The sequence below is a fragment of the Pygocentrus nattereri genome, chromosome 13 (genome assembly GCF_015220715.1).
Source record: "Pygocentrus nattereri isolate fPygNat1 chromosome 13, fPygNat1.pri, whole genome shotgun sequence".
NCBI lineage: Eukaryota > Metazoa > Chordata > Actinopteri > Characiformes > Serrasalmidae > Pygocentrus > Pygocentrus nattereri.
This window is the reverse complement of record NC_051223.1, coordinates 15,403,320-15,430,888: the sequence shown is the minus strand read 5'-3', so window position 1 is coordinate 15,430,888 and position 27,569 is coordinate 15,403,320. Positions and strand designations below refer to the sequence as shown.

General features: G+C 39.1%; 1 protein-coding gene across 2 annotated transcripts; it reads right to left on the bottom strand.

Annotated features, from left to right (window-relative positions):
- Positions 1 to 72: 72 nt before the first annotated feature.
- Positions 73 to 27,569, bottom strand: stambpl1 (STAM binding protein-like 1). Of its 2 annotated transcripts, none has more exons than XM_017705586.2 (12): positions 27,420 to 27,569; positions 27,248 to 27,327; positions 24,167 to 24,273; positions 22,129 to 22,346; positions 19,443 to 19,518; positions 18,218 to 18,313; positions 15,877 to 16,177; positions 12,424 to 12,548; positions 9,537 to 9,674; positions 5,461 to 5,573; positions 2,245 to 2,344; positions 73 to 1,439 (listed from the first exon to the last, which is right to left on the bottom strand). In XM_017705586.2, exons 3-12 carry the CDS (start codon positions 24,245 to 24,247, stop codon positions 1,383 to 1,385), a joined length of 1,305 nt encoding a protein of 434 aa, XP_017561075.2. In that variant the 5' UTR covers positions 24,248 to 24,273; positions 27,248 to 27,327; positions 27,420 to 27,569; the 3' UTR covers positions 73 to 1,382. The 2 variants fall into 2 exon arrangements, with proteins under 2 accessions (XP_017561075.2, XP_017561076.1); XM_017705587.2 differs by having other exon boundaries at positions 27,248 to 27,319.

Here is a 27,569-nt window from a genome sequence, read left to right as displayed (position 1 = left end):
TAATCATGTCAGTGTAGTTGACTCTGTATTCATACAGAGATTAAGAGATTATAAAAACGTGACACCATCAACCTCGTTTTTTCTTTTATTAACAAAATGGCAGTGGAAAAAAATGTCATACAGTCACTGCATCAGCGTTATAGTTCCCACGTGCTCACATGTTTCAGTGGAGCTACTGGCACACAGACAGAGTTGCACTCGAAAACTTTCTAAAGCCACAGCTCACAAAATCCATGATATGCAGACAACATTCACTGGACAGCAAGAGGAAACTCGACACCCTCAGAAAGCTTTCATCGTCTGTCGAACCGCTACTGAGAAATAGGAATTTCCACTCTAGAGTGAAAAGAGGGAACTGGAAACAATGTTTGAATGTGGAAATGGTACCTGAGATGGGTGTCGCCTGGCCTGTGGGCCAACGGCATTAGCTCCTCTAATAAGGCGTCTTAGGCTTCTTTGCTTGTTTTCTCTGGGTGCTTTGGTTTGGGTCAAGTGAGGCAAGAATTGGGGAACATCTCTGACCTTCTGTTCACACTTCTCAGCTGTACCATTCTGTTATTTACAGCATTCATTGCACAACACGTGAGTTTCAAGACCAAAATAGGGTGGCACTATTAACTGCTCCAATGACTCAATAAATCCACATACTCTTTCCAACTAAATATCACCTTGACTGACCTGAAATTCAGGCTTGGAGATGTTGCATTTAGCTGTAAGCTTATTATGTTAAACTCATATATTCTTAAATCTAGTCACTAAAAATTGTGACTTCATAAAATTTCTGCAGTGTTTATTTTATCAAAAGAATCATCAGCTCTTTAACACTGTGTTGTAAATGCTTATTGGGTAAAAAGGTAGCTCTTTCCTAGGTACACAATAATACCCTAATGACTTATTGTTGTGATTATTATTATTATAACGATATATATATATATATATATATATATATATATATATATATATATATATTACATAAGGCAACTGTCCAAAAATAACCTTTGCATCCTTTTAAAAAACCCTAAAAAAAGTTCACATTTTCAATATGGCATTATGCAGCTAAAGGATGCCACCTTGAGGACAAACTGTAAATGCTGAAACTGACAAGCAGTCAGATCACAAAACTGTCCAAGAAGGTTTCTGAAGAAAAAAAAGTGCCAAAGCAAGCCATTAAAAAGTCAATAACAAATCCGAGAAAGAGGGAAAACACCACTTAACAGGTTCACAGCTTCACTAGAAGATGCCAACAGCAACCTGTGCAACACAGAGATTCCACTTCACAGTACCTTGTTAAATAAATAAATACAAAAAGCCTTCAAGTAGACAAAGATATAAATAGCAGGGAATGCCCCTGCTTCCTCTGAAGTGTGCATCCCCCTCGTCTGTCACCTGAGGTCCAGCACCGTCGTTTTGGAGTCCCTCACGACCACATGCTTACAGACCTGCAAATAGCACAAGTTAGATTTTCACTTCCCTTAAATAGGTTTCTCCCTCACATACACACTGCCAGGTGTAAGAAGTTAAGAGACTGTTATCAATTTAAGGTTGCCACAATTACTCAATTTTACTGCATTAAAAATGGACTAAACTCTCTACTTCACATTGAATCAATGATGCTTAGTTGGTCATTTGCATGATGATAAAGCATATATTAAATTATAAAATCATTAGAGTAAGAAAGACTAGTTGACTCCCTCATTTATACGCACTTTCTGTTGAATATAGTTTTCATTACAGATGGTACAATACCAAACATTTCTACACATTTTCTAAGCCGCTTCTCCCTCAGGGTCGTGAGGGGGTGCTGGAGCCTATCCCAGCAGTCATCGGGTGGAAGGCAGGTCGCCAGTCCATCGCAGGGCAAACAGACAGACATACACAATCACTCACACCTAGGGGCAATTTAGTAAGTCCAATTGGCCTGACTGCATGTCTTTGGACTGCGGGAGGTGTATAAGTTGTTTTATCCCCACATTTAACACCAGTAGACTAAATAGCATACTTAAAACAGCATTTTACCTCCTTAGTGTTAGGCAGCTGAGTAGTAATGTGTACCCTTATCAATCAGTGATCCAAAACAAATGGTATTCATCTTTAACTTCCAACAAATCCAAACTTATCTCCAAATTGTTTTTTCCACTTCATGGATGAGTTGAATATCAGGGTGATGTAATAACGATCAAATCGCTATAACTCTACATAATAAACAATTAAAAAAAAAAAAAAATGAAGGGTGAGAGTTCTTACAGTGAAGAGCGGGGGGTCTTTTGAATGAGGGTGAAAGCCCTTCAGTCTGCAGCCTGCCACCTCCCCCATTCCAGCGCTGGTGAGTCTGAAAACCCCTGTACTGCAGACACACACACACACACACACACACACACACACAAACGGCCTGTTCAAAATATATTTAACATAATGTATTTTTCTCACACTACAGATATCAGAAATCAGCTTAGCATTCGTGTACTTGTGTACCAGATTTTGAAATAAAGTATGTGTAGCTTGCAATAATAAAAAGTCAGATCAATTCTGTATCATTTTTTCAGTTTTTTATTGAGCATGTGATGTAGAACCACAGACCGTGTCAGGAAAACAGCTCATGCTGCGTCTCACGTTAAAGGGGGATTTCACGGATTTTTCAAAATGTCAGCATACATAAATTATTAAAATGTAACCAAAATAGTTCAGAGGGGTTTCATGTTATCTGCTTCACTGTAGAGAAAGTCTGAACTGTTCACAGTAGTGGTGAAAAGAACCAGACATCCAAAGCATGTAACACCTCTAAAAGCTCCCTCACAGAGAGTTATTACATGAAATGGCTATAAATACACTGTCTAACTATTTTGAGAAACATATATTTTTTTAAATACATTCATGGTGAGGAAAGTACATGCAGGATACTGTAAGACAAAACAATATCCAAAGAAAACAAATTAGCCACTGTTTCACCATCATCAACGTTATATTTAAAAAAGAAGAAATGTGCAGGTTTACTGATGGTTTTGGACAGTAAATAAAATGGCTATATTTGTACCCCTGGTTCCTATCACCACCACTGTAAAGAAATCAGAGTCTACCATTAAGCGTTTTGCATCTGACTGACTTTGTTTACAGCTCAATGACAGAACTTTGCAGAAATTTAAAAGAAATTATAGAATTCTCCTTATATAATCATTATACATGGATTTTATTCAGAAAGATGAACACACTGAAATCTCATACACCTAAATCAATCAAATAATCAGAATCCGCCTCTTAAACTAGATCTAGATACTAGCTTGAAGAAACCAATTATAGTTGTCCAACATGGACTATCACAGTTACATAATATTCATGTCTGCGTGCAATAAATCAATGCTGAAACCTTTGTTTTTTGCTATTTGTATTTTGTATGAAATGTACATACTGTTTAAAATGTGGATATCTGAGAGGGAAATTTGTTACATGTCCATCCCTAAACTTTCACAGCCGTGTATGTTTGTAACACAGCTGTAATGTGCTATTTACAGAGGAACAGCATTTTAGCTGAAAAAAGTGTGGTGATGTATTATAATGACTCATGCATATCTACTGATCAGTGGAGGATCTGTGCTCTTTCATGAGGGAGGCCAATCCTTGGCAGTGGGCCCTACCAGCCTAACACTTGAATCTAAAACCACAAACTGCTAACAATTTGCTTAAGCTATAAATAACAAATAATTACGAATCCCCCTCATCTGAGCTGGCCTTGACCCCCACCCCCACCTCCACTCCTCACCTCACATTTTTTGCTTCTTTCACAGTTAGTTTCTCTTCTATCAAACTGTCTTTACTGCTTGTTCTGAAGGCCACCATGCTTTTGGTCTTTTGAGTTTGAAGCTGAAATTATTAGTTGAGTCAAAGAAAAAAAGTGAGTAAGTCAAACTAAGAACTGCAGTTTTCAGAACTGCTGTTTGTGATTAACCATTTCTTGTTGTTTAGTGTTATGGTATGATAGCCTGTTTTACGTGTTTACGTTCTGTACAGGGCCTCAAATATGACCTGCAAATACCAAAACTTAGTCTATCATTTCGTTAACTGTAGTATTAACAATTACCAGATTTCTGTTAAGAATACTTTAGAACTTTTATTAATTTATTGTTTGTTTGTTTTTTTTTGTCATGTTTGTGGGCTCCTTGAAGGGCAGGGTCTGGGATGATGACTTCGTTTTGCCACTTTAATTATAACTCAAGACCAAATGTTTAGCAAAAATATACTAAACATGAAAACAAAGTGTATGTTAGCTCAATGCCAGGCGATGTTAGTTAATACACACACCTGCGACGCACGAGTGAACCCATATTATTCAGACACCTGTTCTAGCAACATGTAAATTTAAATTTAATACATTTATATGACCTTTAATTTCATGTGACATTAAGACTTTTTAAAGTCAATTTCAATCAGAAATCATAATGCATTTTCCTTCTGTAATGGTATAGCTATACTATATACGCAACATAAGCCCCCTAACAACTTCTGGGTTTTTACTGTGCCATTATATTGTCCAAGATGCTCAAGTGAGAGAAAGAAGAGCAAATTATTAATCATGTCTCAAAATAGACTGTACACATCTGGAGCCAAGAAAACGAAACAGAAAAAGGAGAAGAGTAGAAAGCTTAAAAATAAAAGGTATCTTTTGGGTTAGTGCTATGCTTTGTTTTGGCTTGTAGTTGGACAAAAAAAACAGTAGTAGACTCTGTCTAATAAAGCAGATTCAATTACACCTTCACAAAACCAACCAGCACCAAAACAACCAGCCATGGTTAACTCATTTCACAACTGCAATTATCAACCTTCTCTGTTAATCTAGGTTTAGAATCGAAGGCTGTGATTAATCCTTCTGAAGATGTAGAATGTAAAGCATATATGATAGTAAAAAAGCAGACCCTCAAATAAGCATCCAAGCATCAGCAAAAGACAAATTAGTTTTAAAATATAGTTTAGACAGCTTGTAGTAGTCTTAGTCATTAGTACAAATTTGCAGTGAATCAGCTAGCATGATGACAGGAGGCAGGGAGGAAAAATATCTGCTTAGGGCCCCCAAAAGGCTAAAGCCAGTCCTGGTGGGAGGGGAGGTTAAACACCATATTACATAATCAAAACTCAGAAGATGTTTCAGAAATTAGGAAAAGAAAATTACACTTCAAACAAAGAATATGAGAAAACGGAAATGTAGTCTTTTAAATCATATGATATGATGAATTGTGCTTAATAAAACCAGGGAATTAACTAACAATGTACAAAGGGTTAATATAGATTTTAAGTGACTTTAGTGACTCACAAATAATGAAATTATCAATGTTTTTTTAACCCTGAAAATGAAGTCTGGTCTAGTCCACTGTCTGAAATCTGTTTGTTTGCTTTATTAAAGCATAAGAGAGTGAGACAGTGTGGGTGAACAGACTGTGACTAGTGCCTGTGTAGGGAGTTGTGTGTACTCACTCGTTATGCTTAGGCGAGCAGACAATGGCGATGGCCTCAGGCAACATAAGCTGATAGGAGCTGTGTGTGTGCAGATCCACACTGGAAAGGAAAGCTGTCTGCGTGGGGTGTGTCTGTAGAGATGTGAAAACACACAAACAAACACACACACACACACACACACACACACACACACACACACATAAATAACTAACATCTTTGCATAACTGTTTTTTCCATAAAGCAAGGATGCATGTGAGCAGCAGGTGACTTGGCAGGGACTAAGAATAACTGGCACTGTAAAATGTTGAGGAATGTTACCATGGTGACCCTGAAGCCCCATTACATTTGATCATGCAAATAATAGGAGGAACTCAATAGGGTCATTTTGAATGAACTCTCTGCCTCTCACCAACACTCTATTGTGCTGTAAAAATTCTCAGCTTTCAGACCTTCTCATTAGATTTCTCTCTGCCCATGCAAAAGGCATGTAAAAGTAGGCAGTTAAGTTCAACAGAGCTGCACATTCGCAGTAAGGGTGAACAACACTTGAAGACATTTTTTATAATACACAGCGCACAATACTTCATTTCTCTGGTTTGATAAGTTTGAGGTTTGGTAAGTTGGAATAAACACAATGCACATGTAGTGACATATACACTACTACTCCACTACTAGACATGCGCCACAATTTCAGCCACCGAACATTTGATTGAAAATAATAAAGATAAAGTCGGCCTACTATGAAGTCTCATGTTGTAGGACTTTACAAATCATTTTAATCATAATGAAAATGAAAATTAGTGACTAAAAATGTCTGATCCTTTCATTCTCCATGTGGAACTAACAGTTGTTATTAGCTATTTATCTATTTATCTGTGTTGAGTACCACAAAAGGACACAACACCCAAGAACTTCAATACAGGTGGAGAATATACATGTATAAAAATAATATACATGCAACAGCAAGCACAACTTTCATAATGCTTCTGGGATCCTACGCAAAAGACAGGACAAGGGCCACTCAATGCAGATTTTTAAATTAGTTTAGGTTCTTTGCTTCTGAGTGATGCAACAATCTATGCTGAACATAATGATATCTTGACTAATAAACCTAACTTATTTTTAGATATTTACTACTTTATAATGGCAGATAATATTGTTTGTTTTAATACATAATGCTTTCAACAAGCAAAATCATCTGCCAATATAGTAAGATTGGTAAAGAATAAAGAAGAATTTAAGCAGTAATGATATTTGAGTATGACACGAGTAATGACATTTTTTTTCAAGGCAGTAATAATTTTTATAATCGTATTACAGTTTGCAATAAGTAATTAATAACTTGCTTTTAAATAACCACCCCTAACACTGGAGCTACTAATACCCAATAGTAATGCTTGCCTTATGTACATCCTGCTGAGCCTGTGCAGCACTCTGCAACTATTTTTGGAAGAGTAGCAACACACTTTTATTGCTTTCTTCCCTCTTTTTTCTGTTTCTCTGTTGTTCTTGGATGACTTTATTTGATTTTTGCTCTCAGCACCCCAATATATACTCTATTGTCAAAAGTATTCACTCACCCATCCAAATCATTGAATTCGAATGTTCCAATCACTTCTATGGCCACAGGTGTATAAAACCAAGCACCTAGGCATGCAGACTGCTTCTCCAAACATTCGTGAAAGAATCGGTCGCTCTCAGGAGCTCATTGCAGCGTGGTACCGTGACAGAATGCCACCTGTCCAGTCCAGTCGTGAAATTTCCTCAATTCTAAATATTCCAGTCAACTGTCAGTGATATTATAACAAAGTGGAAGCGATGGGGAATGACAACAACTCAGCCACAAAGTGGTACGCCACATAAAATGACAGAGGGAGGTCAGCGGGGCCTTCAGATTAGCTCAAGAACAGCTTAGAGAGCTTCATGGAATGAGTTTCCATGGCCGAGCAGCTGCATCTAAGCCTTACATCACCAAGTGAAATGCAAAGCATGGAATGCAGTGGTGTAAAGTGCGTCCACTGGACTCTAGAGCAGTGGAGACGTGTTCTCTGGAGTGATGGATCACGCTTTTCAGTCTGGCAATCCAATGGATGAGTCTCGGTTTGGTGGTTGCCAGGAGAATGGTACTTGTCTGACTGCATTGTGCCCAGTGTAAAGTTTGGTGAAGGGGGGATTATGGTGTGGGGTTGTTTTTTAGGATTTGGGCTCAGCCCCTTAGTTCCAGTAAAAGGAACTCTTAATGCTTCAGCAGACCAAGAGGTTATGGACAATTTCATGTTCCCAACTTTACGGGAACAGTTTGGGGATGGCCCCTTCCTGTTCCAACATGACTGCACACCAGTGCACAAACAAGGTCTATAAAGAAATAGATGAGTGAGTCTGGTGAGGAGGAACATGACTGGCCTACACAGAGTCCTGACTTCAACCTGATAGAACACCTTTGGGATGAATTAGAGCGGAGACTGCAAGCCAGGACTTCTTGTCCAACATCAGTGTCTGACCTCACAAATGCGCTTCTGGAAGAATGGTCAGAAATTCCCATAAGCACACTCCTAAACCTTGTGGAAAGTCTTCCATTTGATTGAATCCAATTGAAGCTGTTATAGCTGCAAAGGGTGGGCCAACATCATGTTAAACCCTATAGATTGAGTGGCATGTCACTCATATATGCATGTGAAGGTAGACGACTGAATACTTTTAGAAAATATAGTGTATATATTTCAGTTAATATTTTCAGATATTAAATATGTTATTTAACATACACATACAGTACAACTGGAAAGACCATCCCTGAGGCCTGCCAAAATATACAGTACTGTTCAAAAGTCTCAGGGAGCTTAGCCTATTATTTAAAACCATCTATTTATCTTATGTGTTTTTTTAGTTGTAAAATCAAAATCTATTATTAGAATATATGCAAATAAAAGCAAGTACGGTAAAAAGTAACAAAAGTAGCTGAAGCAGTTGTGAACTAGTTTGAAGGACAATGTTTGGTTCTAGATTTCTCCCTAGCCATCACATGAATGTTAATTCCATCTCTAGCACGTGATTTAACAAAATTAAAAACTGATTAGCAAAAACAGGTATAAATAGTATTTGACCGATGTCATACTTGTCACCACCATATTGTTGGCCTATCACCAGTCGATGCAGTGAAGACAGCAGCGCTCATAGAGCCACCTCTCATACACCATTAGTTAATATCCTGGCAGATAGCATAGAACATGCCTCATGGTTGTAGGGACAACAGAAAAAAAAGCGTAAGTTTTTATAGAAATCTTTGGATAGTGTTTCCTCAGGATTGCCTACAATTTCACAGGCTCAATCGGATGTTATAGGTGACATGACTCATTTCCTTAAATTGGAGAAAGTTAGATTTACTCTGAGGGGACATATTTCAAAATTTTACGATAAGTGGAATCCCTTCTTGTCATATTTTGATTCACTGAAATCTTTGCCATCAGAATAATTTTCCCACTGACTGATGATTGACTTTTACATTAAAATACATCATCTAACTATTTATGTCTTGATCATGCTTGCTTTTTTTGATAAGGAATGCAGTTTAGAGAACCACGTAACAATAGCTGGGCTCACGTAATTTAAGCTAACATCAAGCTAACACTGATTAAAACTATTCAATATAGAAATGCATTTATTACTCACTTTTGTGATCAGGACTTTTAATGGTTTAGTTGATGGTATAAAAACAGAATACTACTGACACTTCAACAGACAAAATACTTATACGATTGTAGGTGTTTGTTTGCTTTTATCTCCTGTGATGTGGAGGCTGATGCAGTATTTATGTAATTATATAATAAGTCTGGATATGTCACATCCAATAAGGCAAAATCAATACCTCTAAGATAACTTTGGCACAGTTTTGGTATGGATCAACACCTCCAATCAACCTGACTTTTTTCATATTTCATTTTTCATATTTTTTTCAACACACCACATCACTGACATGGCTCCTAACAACTCATTCCCACTAATCTAATTTCAACGTGTTCTTTTTATTGTAGAAATTGGCCATCCCTAAATCACAGTGAATAAGAGAGAGAGTGAGAAAAAGACAGAGACAGACTCACATGGATCCAGCCTAGGGTCAGTAGGTTATGGTGGTCCTGATAACTGAAGAGCTCTTCTACGTTCTCCATGTCACAGTAGTCCGGGCCGGCTGATTGTTTGGGCACAATCACATGTGTGAGCACAAACTCGTTGTGAGTCTGGGGGTCAGAACAAAAGCAAACATTTTTTCAGACAGTCCATTGTGAGGTTGCTTTAGTCACTACCAAAATGCCAAACAAAGCCCAATAGATGTGTGTTAACTAATGTTTATAGGACTGCTCTCTAGGAAATGAGTAACCATAGAGTACACTCATACCTACTTCCAGTAATAACACAGTCCTCACTGTAAAGCCTTTATAAGCATGCCTGCTATTTTCCCAGAAATCGAAAACACCGAAACCATGAACCAAGATAATCATTTGCATCAGGCCATTCTGATCTTTTCCTTGTATCAGGTGTGCATATTAAAGACAGCGGCACACAAATTCATCTGTTTAAGAAATAAACCAACTATCAACATAAAACATGCATAGACAAAAAGCAAACGATGTGGAAATTATCAGTTAATAACAAGACTCTGTTCACATTACAAGTTTAATTTTCCATTTCCTTTTTTTGCCCAGATCTGATTGTTCTGCACTGACAGTTCACATTTATGTTTGTAAATGACCCTTGTTTGTCTTTAGTGTGCATAATACTCTCATAATACTTGAGAGGACCTGCATGGGTGCATTTTATCAAGTTAAATCTGCTGACACACTGCGAGCACTGAATGATGATCGCAGTGCACTAATATGCAATGCAGTGAATTGTGATGGAAGGCAAAAAATGCAGATCAGATTCGATCAGATCAGATAGGTGTATTCACACCAGGCTTGAGTTGACTCAACAGTATCCGGAATCGCTCATGTACACTTTATATACAAAAGTATTCAGATACCTCTTCTAATCTGTCAATTCAGCTACTTTAAGGTGCCCCCAATGCTGACACAGGCATTCAACTGTGTATACACAAGTTCTGTAAACTGCAGAAAAAAAAACTGGCAATGCAATGTGGGACGCCGGGAAAAGCTGCATGTTAGCCTAAGGCAGACGTGCCCAAAGTCCAGCCCGCGGGCCAAAGCATGTGTCATAAAATCACGAAGCATGTGTCATAAAATCAATAATATGTGGCCCGCTGGCACAATTTCCCACAGTAAACAATACACAGGCATGCACACACAAAAAAGCTATTTTATATTTAACTCTCATAACGAGAGCCCTGTGTGAACTTTCACCACTGTGGTATTTTTTTAACGCATTTCTAGAATGGCGACTGGTGCGAAACCGAGTAAAAAGAGGAAAGTTGATAACGAGGGCCGCCGTTTCCAGGATAAGTGGAAGTCGGAATACTTTTTCACTGACACGAAACAACTGTGTCCACTTAACATTAACAAGAACCGCGTGAGGACAAGACTAAGTGACTCTCACCTGCGTGACATCTTGCGCATCAAAACCTCTGCTTTTGAACCAGACCTGGCCTGTTTACTGCAGTCGAAACACCAATATCACCCTTCTCATTAATACAACAATAACAAACTCAATACATGTAAAAAAAATCCATTCAACTTTCATAAAATCGTTCATTTGTATTTAATTTATTATTATTTTAATCTTTAACTATCCTGGTAATGCAATTGACAATAGATTCTCATTTGCAATATCAACCTATCTGCAGACAGCTAAGGATATAGTTACTTATTAAGTTAATTTACAATGGTAATGGTTCGAGGAATGTCAGTCCGAATGGTCGGCCCCTATACATTTTCATCTAACCAAATCTGGCCCCCTTCGCAAAAAGTTTGGACACCCCTGGCCTAAGGTCACCATGCCCAATACCAAGTGTCAGCTAGAGAGGTATAAAGTCTCACAGCATTGGGCTTTGGAGCAGTGGAACTACCTTCTCTGGAATGATGTAGGTCCATCCAATACCTTTGGGATGACTTGGAGTGGGATTTGTGATCCAGATCTAATAACCAACATCAGTACCTGACCTCAGTAACGCTCTGGTATCTGAATAAAACCCTCTCAGCAATGTCTCAACATTTAGTGTAAGGCCTTCCCAGAACAGTAGAGGCTGTTACTGCAGCAGGGGGGGGCAGATTCCCTATTAATACTCTTGACTTCAGAAGAAACATTGAATAAGTAGGTGTCTACAAACTTCTAGACATACAGTGCATTCAATCCATCACCAAAGCCATCAAGTTGGACAGTTTAAATGTCAGAAAATATGGCATCAATGTCCTGTTGGCTGGCTTCAGAACAATCTATTTGGGCTTAACTGACTGATATTGTGGTTCCATTAATGTTGTTAAAAACTAAAGGAAAATTTATATAATTCAGCCTAAAAACAACAGTATACAACCAAAACAATCTATGGCCAAACTTAACACAGTATGCTTTGGTCATTTTAACAAGCACTTTATACGCTGTAAAAGTGTGATTTACGCCAAAATACCAGTTACCATAGCAAATCTGACCACACACATAAGTTTATTTTCTCCAGTTTAAGCAGTGTTTTTGTGGTGCTACTACAATACTTGCTATACTAAAATGGACTACTGGAAAAAGGTGTTGTAAATCTCAACTGCAAGGTTTCTCAGTCTACAGGGTAAAAGCAGCCTCACAGGTAAAATTTGTCATTTTTCTCCCACACGCACATGTTTTTATATTTGTGGGGGAAACGTTAACTATGCCCACCCATAATATATTGTAAATTTGTGATGGTTAGGGAATGCAATCAGATGATGACATCTCACAATCTGTGTCATATTTAGGCAAAATATGATTTTTGACACTTGGACCATGTAATATGAACATCGCCTAAAGGAACTAGAGAAAAGATGTCTGAAATGACAGAGCTCATACCAGCTTTCCACAAAGCACACCACATGTCTCAATGCCTCTGGCGGTGTTGCTGTCAGCCAGCAGCAAAAACCTGTATGTCAGGTCTCGAGGAATCAGAACCCGCCTCAGGCCTTCCACCCGCTGATCTGGAGATAGATAAGCATACATGTACTTATTCAACATATATTTCTTTACCTCCAACCTCTGTAGTCTATGCTTCAGTCTTCACTCTTGCACCTTTCCTTTAGGTTACAGCCTGACACTGAGTGTTTTTGTAAAATCTAGGAAATAATGCTGTTACTTGAAAGATTCACAAACCAATAGTTGTTTTCAAACCATGAGACTTTGTGATTTTTTTTCTTTTTTTTAAGATTTAAGAGAAAATACACTGCTCAAAAAAATAAAGGGAACGCTCAAATAACACATCCTAGATCTGAATGAATGAAATATTCTCATTGAATACTTTGTTCTATACAAAGTGGAATGTGCTGATAACAAAATCACACAAAAATCATCAATGGAAATCAAATGTATTAACCAATGGAGGCCTGGATTTGGAGTCACACACAAAATTAAAGTGGAAAAACACACTACAGGCTGATCCAACTTTGATGTGATGTCCTTAAAACAAGTCAAACTGAGGCTCAGTATTGTGTGTGGCCTCCATGTGCCTGTATGACCTCCCTACAACGCCTGGGCATGCTCCTGATGAGGTGGTGGATGGTCTCCTGAGGGATCTCCTCCCAGACCTGGACTAAAGCATCCGCCAACTCCTGGACAGTCTGTGGTGCAACGTAGCGTTGGTGGATGGAGCGAGACATGATGTCCCAGATGTGCTCAATCGGATTCAGGTCTGGGGAACGGGCGGTCAGTCCATAGCTTCAGTACCTTCATCTTGCAGGAACTGCTGACACACTCCAGCCACATGAGGTCTAGCATTGTCCTGCATTAGGAGGAACCCAGGGCCAACCGCACCAGCATATGGTCTCACAAGGGGTCTGAGGATCTCATCTCGGTACCTAATGGCAGTCAGGCTACCTCTGGCGAGCACATGGAGGGCTGCGCGGCCCTCCAAAGAAATGCCACCCCACACCATTACTGACCCACTGCCAAACCGGTCATGCTGAAGGATGTTGCAGGCAGCAGATTGCTCTCCACAGCGCCTCCAGACTCTGTCACGTCTGTCACATGTGCTCAGTGTGAACCTGCTTTCATCTGTGAAGAGCACAGGGCGCCAGTGGCGAATTTGCCAATCCTGGTGTTCTCGGGCAAATGCCAAGCGTCCTGCACGGTGTTGGGCTGTGAGCACCACCCCCATCTGTGGACGTCGGGCCCTCATACCATCCTCATGGAGTCAGTTTCTAACCGTTTGTGCAGACACATGCACATTTGTAGCCTGCTGGAGGTCAATTTGCAGGGCTCTGGCAGTGCTCCTCCTGTTCCTCCTTGCACAAAGGCAGAGGTAGCGGTCCTGATACTGGTACTGGCCTGTCTCCTGGTAGCACCTCCAGGCTCTGGACACTACGCTGACAGACACAGCAAACCTTCTTGCCACAGCTTGCATTTATGTGCCATCCTGGATGAGCTGCACTACCTGAGCCACTTGTGTGGGTTGTACTCATGCTACCACGAGTGTGAAAGCACCACTGACATTCAAGTGACCAAATCATCAGCCAGAAAGCATCGATCCTGAGAAGTGGTCTGTGGTCCCCACCTGCACAACCATTCCTTTATTGAGTGTGTCTTGCTAATCGCCAATAATTTCCACCTGTTGTTTATTCCACTTGCACAACAACAGTGAAATTGATTGTCAATCAGTGTTGCTTCCTAAGTGGACAGTTTGATTTCATAGAAGTTTGATTTACTTGGAGTTATATTGTGCTGTTTAAGTGTTCCCATTATTTTTTTGAGCAGTGTATATACAAACCCAGCTTCAAAGAAGTAGGCACAGCACACACACACACACACACACACACACACACACACACACACTTTCTAAACCTATCCTTCAGGGTCATGGGTAGGCACAGTAGAAAAATGTAAATAATGATTTGCAAATACCTGCATTTAACTGATATCAATACAAAGGCAAGATATTTAAGTTAATTAACATTATTGCTTTTTGTTGTACATACACACACACACACACACACACACACACATATATATATATATATATATATATATATATATATATATATATATATATATATAGGTGCTTACAACATATTCTAAAAAAGTCAGGACAGGGGCATTTTTACTACTGTATTACATCTACTTTCCCTTTTAACAATGTTTAGTAATCATTTTGGAAATGAAACATCAATTGTAGTTGTGTAGCTGTAGTAGTGGAGTTTTTTTCCTGATTTTGGCTAATATAAGAGTCCTAGTTCTCCACTGTTGTATAATGTGCTTTATAATGCAGCACACATTTTTAATGGAACATAGGTCTGGACTGCAAACAGGTTGGTCCAGCACCTGCTTTGCCTCACTACAAAGCCACTCTGTTGTAACACATGCAGAATGTGGTTTGGCAGTGTCTTGCAGAAAACAAGCAGGGACGCCACTGAGAAAGATGTTATTTAGATGGCAGCACATGTTGCTTCAAAATGCATATGTACTCTTCTGTATTAATGGTGCCTCACAGATGTTCAAGTTACCCATGCTATTGGCACGAACACACCCCCATACCACCCGCATGCTTTTGAACTTTATGTTGGTAACAATCTTTGGCCCAGAGAACAATGGATTCATTATTTCCAAAAACAAATTGAAAGGAGGACCCCTCAGACAATAGCATGTTTCCACTTTGCATTAGTTCACCTCAGATGAGCTTTAGTCCAGGGAAGACATTGTTTCTGGATGTTGTTAATTTATGACTCCTGCTTTGCACAGTACAGTCTTAACTTTTATTTATAGATGCAGTGATGAACTACTGTGTTTACTGACCAGGGTTTTCAGAAGTATTCCTGAGCCCATGTGGTTATATTCATTACAGAAGCATGTGGGTTTTTAATGCAGTGCCATCTGAGCGACTGAAGGCCACAAGCATTCAATATTGGTTTTCTGGTGGTCTTGCAAATAGATTTCTATAAATATTTTACTAACGTTATGGACTGTAGATGCTGAAGTCCCTAAATTCCTAGCTATCATGTGGTGAGAAATGTTGTGCTATTGTACATAATCTTATACTGTTGGACTGTTCACTCATGCAGTTTTCCAAAAAGCGAACGCTTCCATAAATGCTCCTTTAATATATATATATAATAAAATAAACATGCTTTACCAAAAAAGAAATGAAAGGCAAAATCATTTTTGCCAATGTGATGTGCTGTTTCAAAAATACTCTTAATCACAGGATGAGTGTGTAATAAAAATTCTGATTGGAAAAATGTGTGCAATTCAAGTGGGTCAGCACACACAGCCACACATTACAACAAATAAGTTTGGCTCTGACACAAACACTTCACTCACTCTGAACTGCCGCTAAGGTGGCCGCTGATTTGGGTGCAGGTGCTGGCGGTTTGGGGTCTAGGCGCACATGGTTTTTGGGGGTGTGGGACAGGCAGGATCCATCAGTTTGTTCAGGCACTTTGGGGGTGGCGTCTTCTTTGCGGTTGGCCTGCTCCTGTCTGCGCAGCTGATCTTCAAAGTAGCGGAACTGCTCTGACTCCAGCTGCATCTTCCGTAACTGCGCCACACGCTGCCTCTCCTCCTCCAACAAAGTCAGTCTCTGCAACTGCTCACCGCACATGGTGACAGACACAGGCTGGCTCTGGATAAACACACAGACAAGTTTGTTTTTATTCAGTGTCAGGATAATGAGCAGCAAACTAGCAAAAACAACAGCAAATTATAATTGAGAACCTCCAATGTAACAAGAATACATGAGTTGTATGAACAAACACAAGAGACTACCATCATGGAAAACTTGGAACCTATAATAAATGTGCTCATTTGTCAACATGCAGCCACTGTTACTCTCACTGGACCTATGGGGCTTTATTTGTCCACTTATACAACCATAGTACAACCACAATATGTGGCACTTTTTAAATGGAAAAGAATCTTAAGGCCCAATTTGAGCAAATAAGACATTAATGTGATAATCTGTGATAAAAAAGATAGACAGACAGACAGACAGATGGATAGATGGATTAACTTGCATTACTTAGTAAATTACAAGTTAATAATGTTACTCCTCCTGTGAATTTTAGAGATCATTTGGAGGTTTTGTAATGTTTCTTACAATTTTTGTTTGTAAGAAACAGAATAGGTATTATTTTGGTGATGGATAATTCTCAGCCCTGTAGTGATACTGGTGGTGTGTTAAAGTGTGTTGTGCTGGTGTGAGTGGATCAGATACAGCAGTGCTGCTTATAAACACCTCAGTTTCACTGCTGGACTGAGAATAGACCACCATCCAAACATAAAGCCAACAGTATTCTGTCGGCAGCATCCTGTGACCACTGACGATGGTCTGGTGCAACGGTCTTTAATTAAAATTCAATAAGGTCCGGTTAGAGAAAATTTTCTCAAGCAAAGGCCTGGAACATCATAATGTCTAACTTGCATCATGAGTCAGTGACATATAATGCATATTTTGAAGTAGCCAAAAGTACAATATTTCAACATTATTTATTGTCAGTTTTCTCTTTTCAAATCACACTGTTGACGTCTGCTGGCAAGTGTTTGTTTCTTGAAGAAAAACAGGAGTGGAGACTCGAGGGAAAAGAAGTTTAATGAACAAGTGTCTTCCCACCAAGCAAGTCTGCTCAGCTTTCACAACCATCAAACTTAATAGTCACTCCGGTAAAAAACAGAAGTTGTCTCTTTGTCTAAACGACACCAAAGCCCCCCTTACTTGATGGCCGGCTCCCTCTACCTTTGTAATTAAATTAGAGATGTTGAGGCCCACCCAGGAATTTACAGTCTCGCCTGTTGCTAGATTTGGAGCTATAGATAACCAGATGTGAAATAGGCTAACCATTGGACGTCGTATCACAGATCTGATTGGTTGAGTAGCATCATGTGTGATATTTACAACGCATGCGATTGGTCTGTGAGTCTAAGGCCGTGAAAGCTACCTTTAAGGCTAGAAATGTTACGTCGATTACAGTAGGACCACCCTGTCAAAATAAAATAATTCCCCATAGTGTACCGGTTGTCGGTTCAGGTCCGCATAGGACAGCATCTGGGTCCGGACTCGGACCGCAGTCCGCCTATTAGGGACCTCTGGTCTAGCGGATGACTAACACGAAATGTGCAGTGAAAGATCATTAAAGGCAGATGGCTAAGAAAATATACAGAGAACTACAAAGTGCACCTATATGGTAAACCTTGGAAAATTCAAAGTAAGTATACTTAATGAAGTGCCAGTCAGTGTACATGTAATACAAATTTTATAGGTCTCATCCTAAATCCAACCCTAATCTTAACTTGAGTTATATAAAAGAAATGTTTTTAAAAAACATGTATTTTGTGTCTTTTCGTTGGTTATCTCTGATTATCTCTGGTTTATTGACAAAGTCAAAATTCTTTGCACCGAACACGTACACAGACGAGCAAACATGTACATAAACATAAAACACAGCCCACATCAAAGTATGCACAGATAGACTGACTCTGCTTGCAAAAGCTACCACACCTTTGCCTACTTTCCTCCATACCTTAAGAGACATGGATACAAATCCGTGTTTGTAATTAACATTGATGCAAAGGTGTTTACTAACACTGGGCTTAGAGCCACAAATAGCCGACAGTAAGAAGTGGGTTTTAATCTGTTAGATTGCACTGTAGGAACCTGCGCACTCACCTGCCTCTTCAAATATTCACTGTACTCCTTGCTGTATTTCTCATGGAGCAGTTTCTTCAGTTGATCTTTGCGAGGAAAAGCCACTTCTTGCAATTTCTACAAACAGGCAACAGGCAGAAATGAAAGATGTGTAATAAAGGCACTGGAGGGCTAAATCAATAGCAGCAAGAAATGCATGGATGCTGCTTTATTTAAAGTAACTGAGTAAGAGCAGGTAATAAAGCAAAAAAATAGAACATTACGATACTTTAAGATGATACATATCATGATATTTAAAGCAGCACTATTTAAGCTTTTTTGTTAACAAAACAAAAAAGTAGCATTACAGAGTCAGATGGGAACTACATAAGGTATTTGTGCGCTCTGTGAGTCACCCTGTAAAGTCAGAGTAGTCTGGTCAGATTTCATGGGAGTTTTTTGGAGCATGTCATACATCTTTACATATTAACATCATAGGCGCCTACTCAAAAAAGAAGGTCTAGCTTATTGTTCAGGTCTCAAAGGCAAAATGTTTATAGCAGAAGGGCATGAGGAGGCAATTATAGATTCCACCAGAGACGTTTCTAAATACCTAGAACTTTCAGGCAGATTTTTTCCTGAGAACAAACGGGAACAAACAGCCCAGCAGCAAAGCAGGAGTGCCATTTTTGAAAAGCTATGAAAAACTAGGATTATAATAACTTTTCTAATTCAACGTTTGGAATAACAAATTATTTCTGAATAAAATAAACAAAAAATAATAAAATAAACGTCATAATCAGAAGACATGTTTGCTATTGTGCAGGTTATACAGCTACTATATATTCTTTGTTTCTACGCTCTCTATAATCAGTCTAAATCTGTCTTTGTATAACACATAAGGTTGTACCATATTAGGACACAGTAAGGATATCATATTGTTCACTGCTACAACTGGTCCAGGTCATAACTAATGGTGAGGGGCTTTAGAAACTCAGAAATTCGATTATGATTGTTCTACTAAACTCAACCCAAACAAAAATAATCTTTATTGGACTGGAAATGACTATTTCAACTGACATGGCACACCACAAGCTATCTGTCTAGACTGGAATGCACACGGGATAGCCAAAACACACTAAAGGCATCTCTTCTCCTAATTTCATGCAAGTGAGCATGCCAGTGGCTCCATCTTGGCTAATGAAGCATGATGCTAATGAGACTTACTGCAGGGTTCCATCACTCAGCACGGCTGCCAGGGGCTTACCTTCATTATCACTTGCTTCTCTGGGATGCTGCACTGCTGGTAATCCCGATGACTGGGGAGTTTCTCCACAAACAAACTACAAAAAGACAACAACCAGCTGTTAGTTCCAGCAGGGAACACAATGTGTGTGCATGAAAAAACACTAGAAGAATCAAAGAGGCTCTATGCTGATGAAGAGAATCTTTTTGAAATTTAATATACATCTGCTCACATCTATAAACTACATTTCAATTATACACTGTATAATATAATGTAATCTCTTGCACTGGTATGAAAGTGTATAGCGTAATGTGGTGATTACCCCGTTCAAACACACTGTCTAAACCTGGTAACTAACAGCTGAATCAGGTATGTTTGAGCAGGGGAATCAACAGAATGTGCTGATGTGCAACATTCATCTACAGCACACAACGTTACTTCTCAGTTAAAGGTAATTTTTGTATGTATAACTCAATAAATAGAATGTAAATAATATCATTCAGAGGTGTATGATATAAATGTTCAGTTGTACGGAAACGTACTACATCATAATTTTTCAGTGGTGGTGACAGGAACCAGACCAGGTCCAGAGCATTTCACGTCTATAAAGTCTACCGTGGAGAAAGCTATTACAAAAAATGGTTGAGTACATTGCCTCATGTCTGTTTCACAACGTTTTGCGAGAAGGTGTTGGCTTTAAATGTCTTTTTTTATACATTAATGAAGCAGAGGTCAACGCAAGGCATTGTAAGTAAAGACAGTCACCACAGAAGAGTTATTTCTTTTGGCTTTGCCACTATATTACCGTTACTAATAATATATATAAAAATGGTTACTATCACCACCACTGGAAAGAAATTTGACTCAGTATGTTTCCGTACAGTGAACAGAATCTGTACAGTGTTTCACATCATGTTAAATGATGTAAAATTCTTGAAGTTTGTGGAATTCTCTTTTAATATTTATTGATTAATATCGGCTATTATTCGGTCAATCGACTAAACAAAAAACCAATATGCCATCTGCAGTTTCCTCCCACTTTGCCCTCGTCAGTCCTGCCATCACTCAAAGCTCTGTCTTCGTCACAAGTGATTCAGTCCATCTCTCTGCTCGTTCCGCAGCTGTCACTGCTTATTTGCATCATGCTCAGTTCACTTTAGCCGCACTACATGGTGCTTAATGTATGAGCTGGAATTGGGTGGTGGGGGGGGGGGGTGTTCAGAACTTCTCATTTCCGCCATCATCTCCTGGAGCATAAGAACTGAAGTCTGAGCTCACAGAGCTGTGTGTGTACTACAGCTAATGACTAATTCTATAACCTATATAAACTATTATGCAATTAATCAATCAGTCAACTAGGCTAATTAATCTAATTAAGTCTTTAATCGAATTATGCCTTTTCAGTTTCTCTCCCTTTGCTTTTCTATTAAATAGCACGATAAAAAGGCGCAACACACAGGGAGCAATTCATGGGTTGGTATAACATAGAAAGTGAGACCTTAAGAACAGTCCTTGAACAGCTAATAGGAGTCCTTGAGCAAGTATTTCTGGCCTTTCAGATTTGGTTCACTACGGAATTTCTTCAACCTCTGCATTTTTTATTGTTAGCATGTTGCTTGACAATGTAGCTCTGAAAGGTCAGGTAGATTTTTAATACACTGTAAAACCTATATACAATAAAATCCATATTGTAGAAGAAGACAGCTCAACTAGTGTAACAGGCAAAATCTTTCACTAATAATCAGTCTTAATACAGCATTGATATTTCCTGTTAATGTAAAGCCCACTTCCAGCAACATATCTCATGGAAAAATAAAGACTTGAAGGTGGTGTAATGTCTTTTGGAACATAAATCTAAATCTGTTAATAGTAGTGGTGAATACTACATGAAATTCTTTCTCAGGTATGCTTTTTGTCATAACTCTTACACTGGTGTATAAACATTTTCCTATTTAACTGAGTGGCTGACCCAAGAATGTTTGCGGCACATTTCAAATGAAAATAAAAGGAAAACAGCAGACTCTTGTTCACCTACTGAAGTAGTCCACTTTGTTTTTAAGGCAGCAAACATAAAGGAATGGCTTGTCTTTTGGAATTAGCATTAGCCTAACATGGACACCAGACCGACTGCCGTGCTTCCTCTTTTGTCACCTAAGAAGCTGTTTGACTTGGCCTTGCAGAACTAGCTGTGTACCAGTTCATCCTGAAACATAAATCACTGTCACAGAATGGCCAAATTCCAGCTGCCAAAAAAGAAGCCGATTTCAGCTTTACAGCTATTGCCCAGTGTTGGTATTATCATTTTGCACATTAAAAATTTCAGACTTACTTTGACTGTTAAAAATTTCTTTTTTCCAAGTTCTTGGAACAGTGGAGGGACATTCCATAATGATAAGCCAATGTTAACCTACAGCCTATTTATCATAAATTGTCAGATGAATATTATAATTATTTACTAACTGCAATATCTAAATTATTAGAATTATCTATCTAATAAACAATGTTGTGATATAATTTTTTGGCCAATACTACTATTTCTCCCTACATTTCCTGTAGTGTACTGGAGTATTGTGTATCATATTAATAGTATGGTACATTATAGTTTCCTTTCTCAGGCAAACAAGGCACAATTTTCCATAATAATTATTTTAATGCCGATACTGTAGAGAAAGGTTTTAGAAAGCTGTGTGTTAGTAAGTAGACATACGTGATGAATTTATTGTAGAGGACGAAGGCATTCTCCAGGCTGCCCTCCTCCAGGTATACGGCAGCCATGCGCTCCATTTCCACGCCTGAGCGGAAGTAGCGGCGGGGGGTGATATCCTCATTAATTTCAATGTTGTAGCCCATCTTACTGAGCGCTCGCACGCGTTCCACCGCTGGCAGAGTCACATCTGTATAGTCCGGCTCAGCCGCCAGCTTCTTCTACAACACACAAAGAGAAATAAGCACAGTGAGACACATTAAGTTATGTAGTGTTTTACTCAATATACAAAGTGTCCTGGGAACAACAAGTTGTAAGATGATAAATATATAAAGAATTTCACTCCAAAATATTGCATTTCCATTCATAACAATATTGGATAGTGAGTATAACAATGTAATTATGAAAAAAAGAAAAGTCCTGCAAGTAATCTACTGCATTTTGGAATAAAACTGACTATTATTTGCATGCTGATGTTCATTGTTTCCAAAATTCAAACAATCTGAAGGAACGTTATTATTATGCTTTCATTTACTAATAAAAATACATGTATGGTTGGTTTGTTTATTTGACTTTCAGTGGTGGTTATGGAATAGGTAATAAGGACGTCAGTAATGTTTATGACTTAATCATAGCATGGGATCATTTTCATATGTTTAAATATTTATTCTCTTTTTAAATGACACAGATGGAAAGGGCTAATCGAATTACACACTGCCTTCTCTCCAGAAAAGAGTAGAAAATGTGAAACCATTTAATTAAGCTGATATTCCATTCACCCAAACCACCCATCTTACTGAGCAAATACAGTGTCAATGGCATTATCATTAGCTTTGAAATTCAGTTATCACCACATGAAATTGAACTTTTTTCCTGTAATGTTTACATTTTATTGTTCTGTGCTGTACACTTGAGGTATGACAGAACATATCGAATTTTTTGCCACAGAAAACAGAAGCAGACACTTCTTCATGGGACGCCATACATAAGAAACTCCTTTTCCACAGTATATGATAAAACTTTTACTTGATTTGCAAAGGATTGATATAACCTGTGATTATCTCCACCACTCATCATATAGAGTGTAAAAGGTGCCGGAATCTGTAATCATGCAGGAGTGCACAGTGATGAAATGACTGAAATGAAATCACCGAGAAACAGCAGTGAAAAATGCTTCAGCCCACCTCCCCATGTAAAACTCATCCAGTCTGAATTTATTTACATTTATTTGCCTTGATCCACCACAATCTATTCACATTTGTTTGTTTTACCTTAATATTGTTGTGAAATCTAACAAGGAAAATGATTGCTATCATCACAAATAGTTGCGACCATTTTAAAAAATTGCAATCATCTCAAATAACTGCGATTAGGTAAGGCAATTATGTAACACCTGTGACAGGCCTAAAGTGATCCCAACAGTGATTTTCCAACAGTGACCGTGAACAGACATGTACACAGACACACACACTCAGTGTGTTCATGTCTCAGTGTTCCTTTAGGACCGAGAAAAGCAGAAGTGACCGGAAACCACTGCACTAGCCCTGGGCACCCATACTAATGGCCAAACAGAGGCCCTTTTGACGGGTCAGAGAGGAAAGAGGGCACCCTATCAGCATTCAGTGGGGCTATGAGGAGCTGGAGAAAGAGCTAGTCAGCAGGCGACGCTCACTGGACCTGACAACCGGCTTCACTTTTTGTATGAAACAATGAACAGCGATGGAGAACTTAATCGAAGCTAATTCAACAAGCTCCACTATTATTCTTCAGTGAGGAGAGGGGGGTCATCTATTTATTGAGGCAAAAAAGGATGATAACACCCTCTTTGTCTTTGTCTTTAATTATCATCTATTCATGAAGAGGGGAAGCAAAGCATGAAGGGGGGCTTACATCCGCTCTCTTCAGGATGGAAGGATGTGAATGACAGAGCAGCTGTACTGAGCATGCTAATGTGAGTGAGTCAGAGAACAGTTTCAGGCCTTAGCCTCCCTGCTCGCGTTAAGAAAACTGACCCACCAAACCCACTCCCACCACTACTCACCAAGGTGCTAAAGCTGAACTCCTGGTCCATGGCGTATTTAGGATGCAGGCTGGCAGGCTCCAATCCTCCTGATGTTTCCATCTGTCATCTCCTGAGATGATTCCGCGCTGAGAAAGAAAATGAAAAGGGAAAAAAAAACGCTTTGACATAACGACATCACGCATCACTGCTGCTCCAAGGCTGCCGGGTCGATACGGCCATAATAGCTGTGCTAACGTGGCTCTTTCTCTCTGCCTGCCTAACTCTACCTTTAATTACTCAAAGTAGCACAGAACGTAGCCTGCTACAGCAGTGGCACTGTCTTTACTTTAGTCTCCATCATCTTGCCTTAATTCACTTATAAGGCTACAACGTGTGGTGCATGTATCTCCTCCTGAGGGAGATTATTAATTATATTATTAATTAAAACCTGCTACATTTGGCCCAACTAGCTAAACGCGCCGCTATCCAGTCCAGAAAAACTGTGCTACAGTTGCTATGACAGCTTGTAACCATGCAGCAAAATATGGTGAGTCATGAATATCTTAGCTGTGAAAAAGGAAAAAAAAAGAAAAACCTTGGTGGGCTTTTACACAAAGCACAAAGCTCAGGCAGACATTAGACACTTTCCCTTTATGAAGCAGCTTTTTCACTCTTTCGCTGCTGAGACGCACTTTTGCATTTACCACAGAGGCCACTGAACAGTTCTGACACCCAATATCATGATATTCAGGTTGATGCTGCCATGGCAACACGAAGTGGATGCACAGTAAAAATAAGGACCTGGAGTGAAGGAGAAGTATAGGTGCAAATTAACACTGAGCAATCTCTGCTGTGAAATTACATTCAGTGCTGTGCATATCTGATTGGTAGGCATTTTCATTAGCAGTCAGGCACGCATGCAGAGAACGTAAATCTGCCGTTCTATTTGCAAGCTGCAAATTACACACAGTCATATAACATCACTAATATGCAGTAAAGGTTCTGACAGACCATCACCTACAAAATCTTTAAAGAGACCTACAGTGTTTTGAACGTCAGCAAACAATGGACCTAATTCAACAATATCCTCCTAAGTTAAATCTGAAATCTGTTCTTGAAAAAAGTCCTAAGAAAAAGTCAATGTCAGATTTCTGATCTGTTCTTAAACCACACACTGATGCTCTGGAGCATGTGTAGATTCTGCTCTTACCTAAGAATAAATGCTAAATGAGAAAACACTGGTGAATATCAGAATCTTTGTGAAACCTGCGTGAGTCGTTTTTAAGAGAAACTTTCTTCTTAAGAACAGTTGGTGAATGAGGCTTGCTGTTTTGTTTGTTCTACTATATGTACATAAAACATGTCCATGCAGTACTGTGCAAAATCAGAGACTACACTCCGCTCAACTTCCAGTCGAAACAGCAAGTACAAGTTTTTCATTTTTAAGCATTAAAAAGTAGAAAAGGCATGTTTAGCAGAACATTACATAGAAGCCTCAACAGCTACATATAATATCTAGTTTTTCAGTATTTAGTGTGGTCACCCTTTTCCATTCCTTTTCAGGCGACTCGCTCTCTGTTTTTCAAAGAAATCTGCATGAACACTTCACACACTTACAAAGCTCAGTCTTAGAAGTGGGTTGCATTTTCTTTCATATTTCAAGTAATGCCCCAAGTAAGTGATGTTGATATTTGGACTCTAGGGTGGTCAGTTCTTTTTTGTTTATTTTCTTTTGTCCAGCAATGGCTTCTTGACAGCTACACATCCTTCAGACCCAAAGCACTCAGTTGTCTTCTCACAGTGGAAGAAACACCTGATTTCAAATCTTAAGCAAGAGTGGAGCTTAATTTTCTCCTCTCTCAAAGACGAAAACTTTCAGGGTGGCAGGTTTGGAGGTCTAGTATGTCTTGAAAGGATTTAGGAGTCACATTTTCTCTGTATTGCTATAGCATTTTAGAACTTGTTTTGGAAACTGTTATTTTTTCACTTATTTTCTTTTGAATTTCCCCACACTTATCTTAAATCTAATACCCCCAGAAATATATTCTGAAAAATGTGTAAAGTTTAGCCAGGAAAGGAAATAAATGTTGGGTAATATCTGCCTTGTGCCCAGTACTGTATGTCCACAGATCACTATTTTATCAAGTAGCCACTGAATAACTCAATTCAAAACACAACATACTGCATATTAGAGAAATGATAAAACATATGGCAGCATAAGTGAGAAGCTTTTGTACATTGAAATGGCTTTTGTCAGCTGCTTTTTAAACTTCCAATTCATTTGCATCAATATATAATGACTGCCAAATATAAAATGGCATTGAAATTGCTTCAGGGTGCACAGAGTTCACTCTGCTGAGGTTGGGGAAAGAAGCAGGGAGAGTAAAGGCATTGTCAAACACAGGAGTGGAGCAATAAGTGGTTGTGCAGCATACTTTAAGAGGTAGGTAAACAGAACCACAGCCTAGGCAAGCATTTAAAACTGATATGAACTTTGATATGATATGAAGCTCTGTACAGCACTCTTAAAGGTATTCAGATTTAACACAGGAAAACGGGACCTGTAAATACAAGAACATTACTCTGTGCAAATGAGCTACATTAGGATGACAGGAAACTTTCACCACATCACTGTGTCCTCAATCATACTTTCACATTTGATAGACTTTTTCACTGATGACCCGAATATACACTAAGCCTGACAGAAACCTCATTCTTGCCCACTGAGCTGACTTCAGTGATTTCAGACTAGTTTGCCTTAACATGTACTACAGATGCACTTCTCTCAACTCCCACAAAAAACTGAGAAACCGGCGGACTGTATCCAGAGGTCGATACCGATAACATTTCCTAAAAAGCTTGGAAAATCAATAGTGCTACTCCAGACAAATGACTGTCCACACGTTTACGCCTCTGCCTTAAAACCCACAATGACAGCCCAAACTCTAATGGGTAGAAAGACCGGCGCCAGAAAGCAGCGCTGGAAATTTCGCATCAATTATGCAAAAGAATGAGGAGGATTCCGCAGGTTAACTGTGGAACATCCAGACCGCGAAATTACGTCCAAAGTAAAACGACACAAGAAAACGCGGGGAATGAAAATGATGTCCAAACACTCACCGGTAATCCGTGTGTCCCATTCTCCGCACCTCTCTCATTCTGCTGCCGTCGTCACATGTAGGCTAGCACATGCTAGAACCCTCAGAGAAAACAGGAAACTGTCAGTACAAACGCCCGGGGTGTCTCTTTTGTCGTGTATGAATATGAATCCAAAATTCGCGTTTTGCTTTACCTTTGCACTTCTTAAACAGCCCTCTTCTGTCCGCCAAAGGGATGCGCGCAGTTCACAGCGGCTAAAATGGCTGAAAGCTGCTCTCTCTCTGACACCATAACCTACAATGTAGAGACGGTTTATCCAAACCTCGGCTCGAGTGAGCGCTGT

Bases quoted from the DNA above. Each gene is read 5' to 3' on its own strand.
- stambpl1 (XM_017705586.2), bottom strand. From the start codon at position 24,247: ATGGAAACATCAGGAGGATTGGAGCCTGCCAGCCTGCATCCTAAATAC. The intron at 19,519-22,128 runs GTATGTCTACTT...GTCTTTTTGTAG, and splicing joins CTCTACAATAAATTCATCAC to TTTGTTTGTGGAGAAACTCC. The intron at 18,314-19,442 runs GTAAGCCCCTGG...GCCTGTTTGTAG, and splicing joins AGAAGCAAGTGATAATGAAG to AAATTGCAAGAAGTGGCTTT.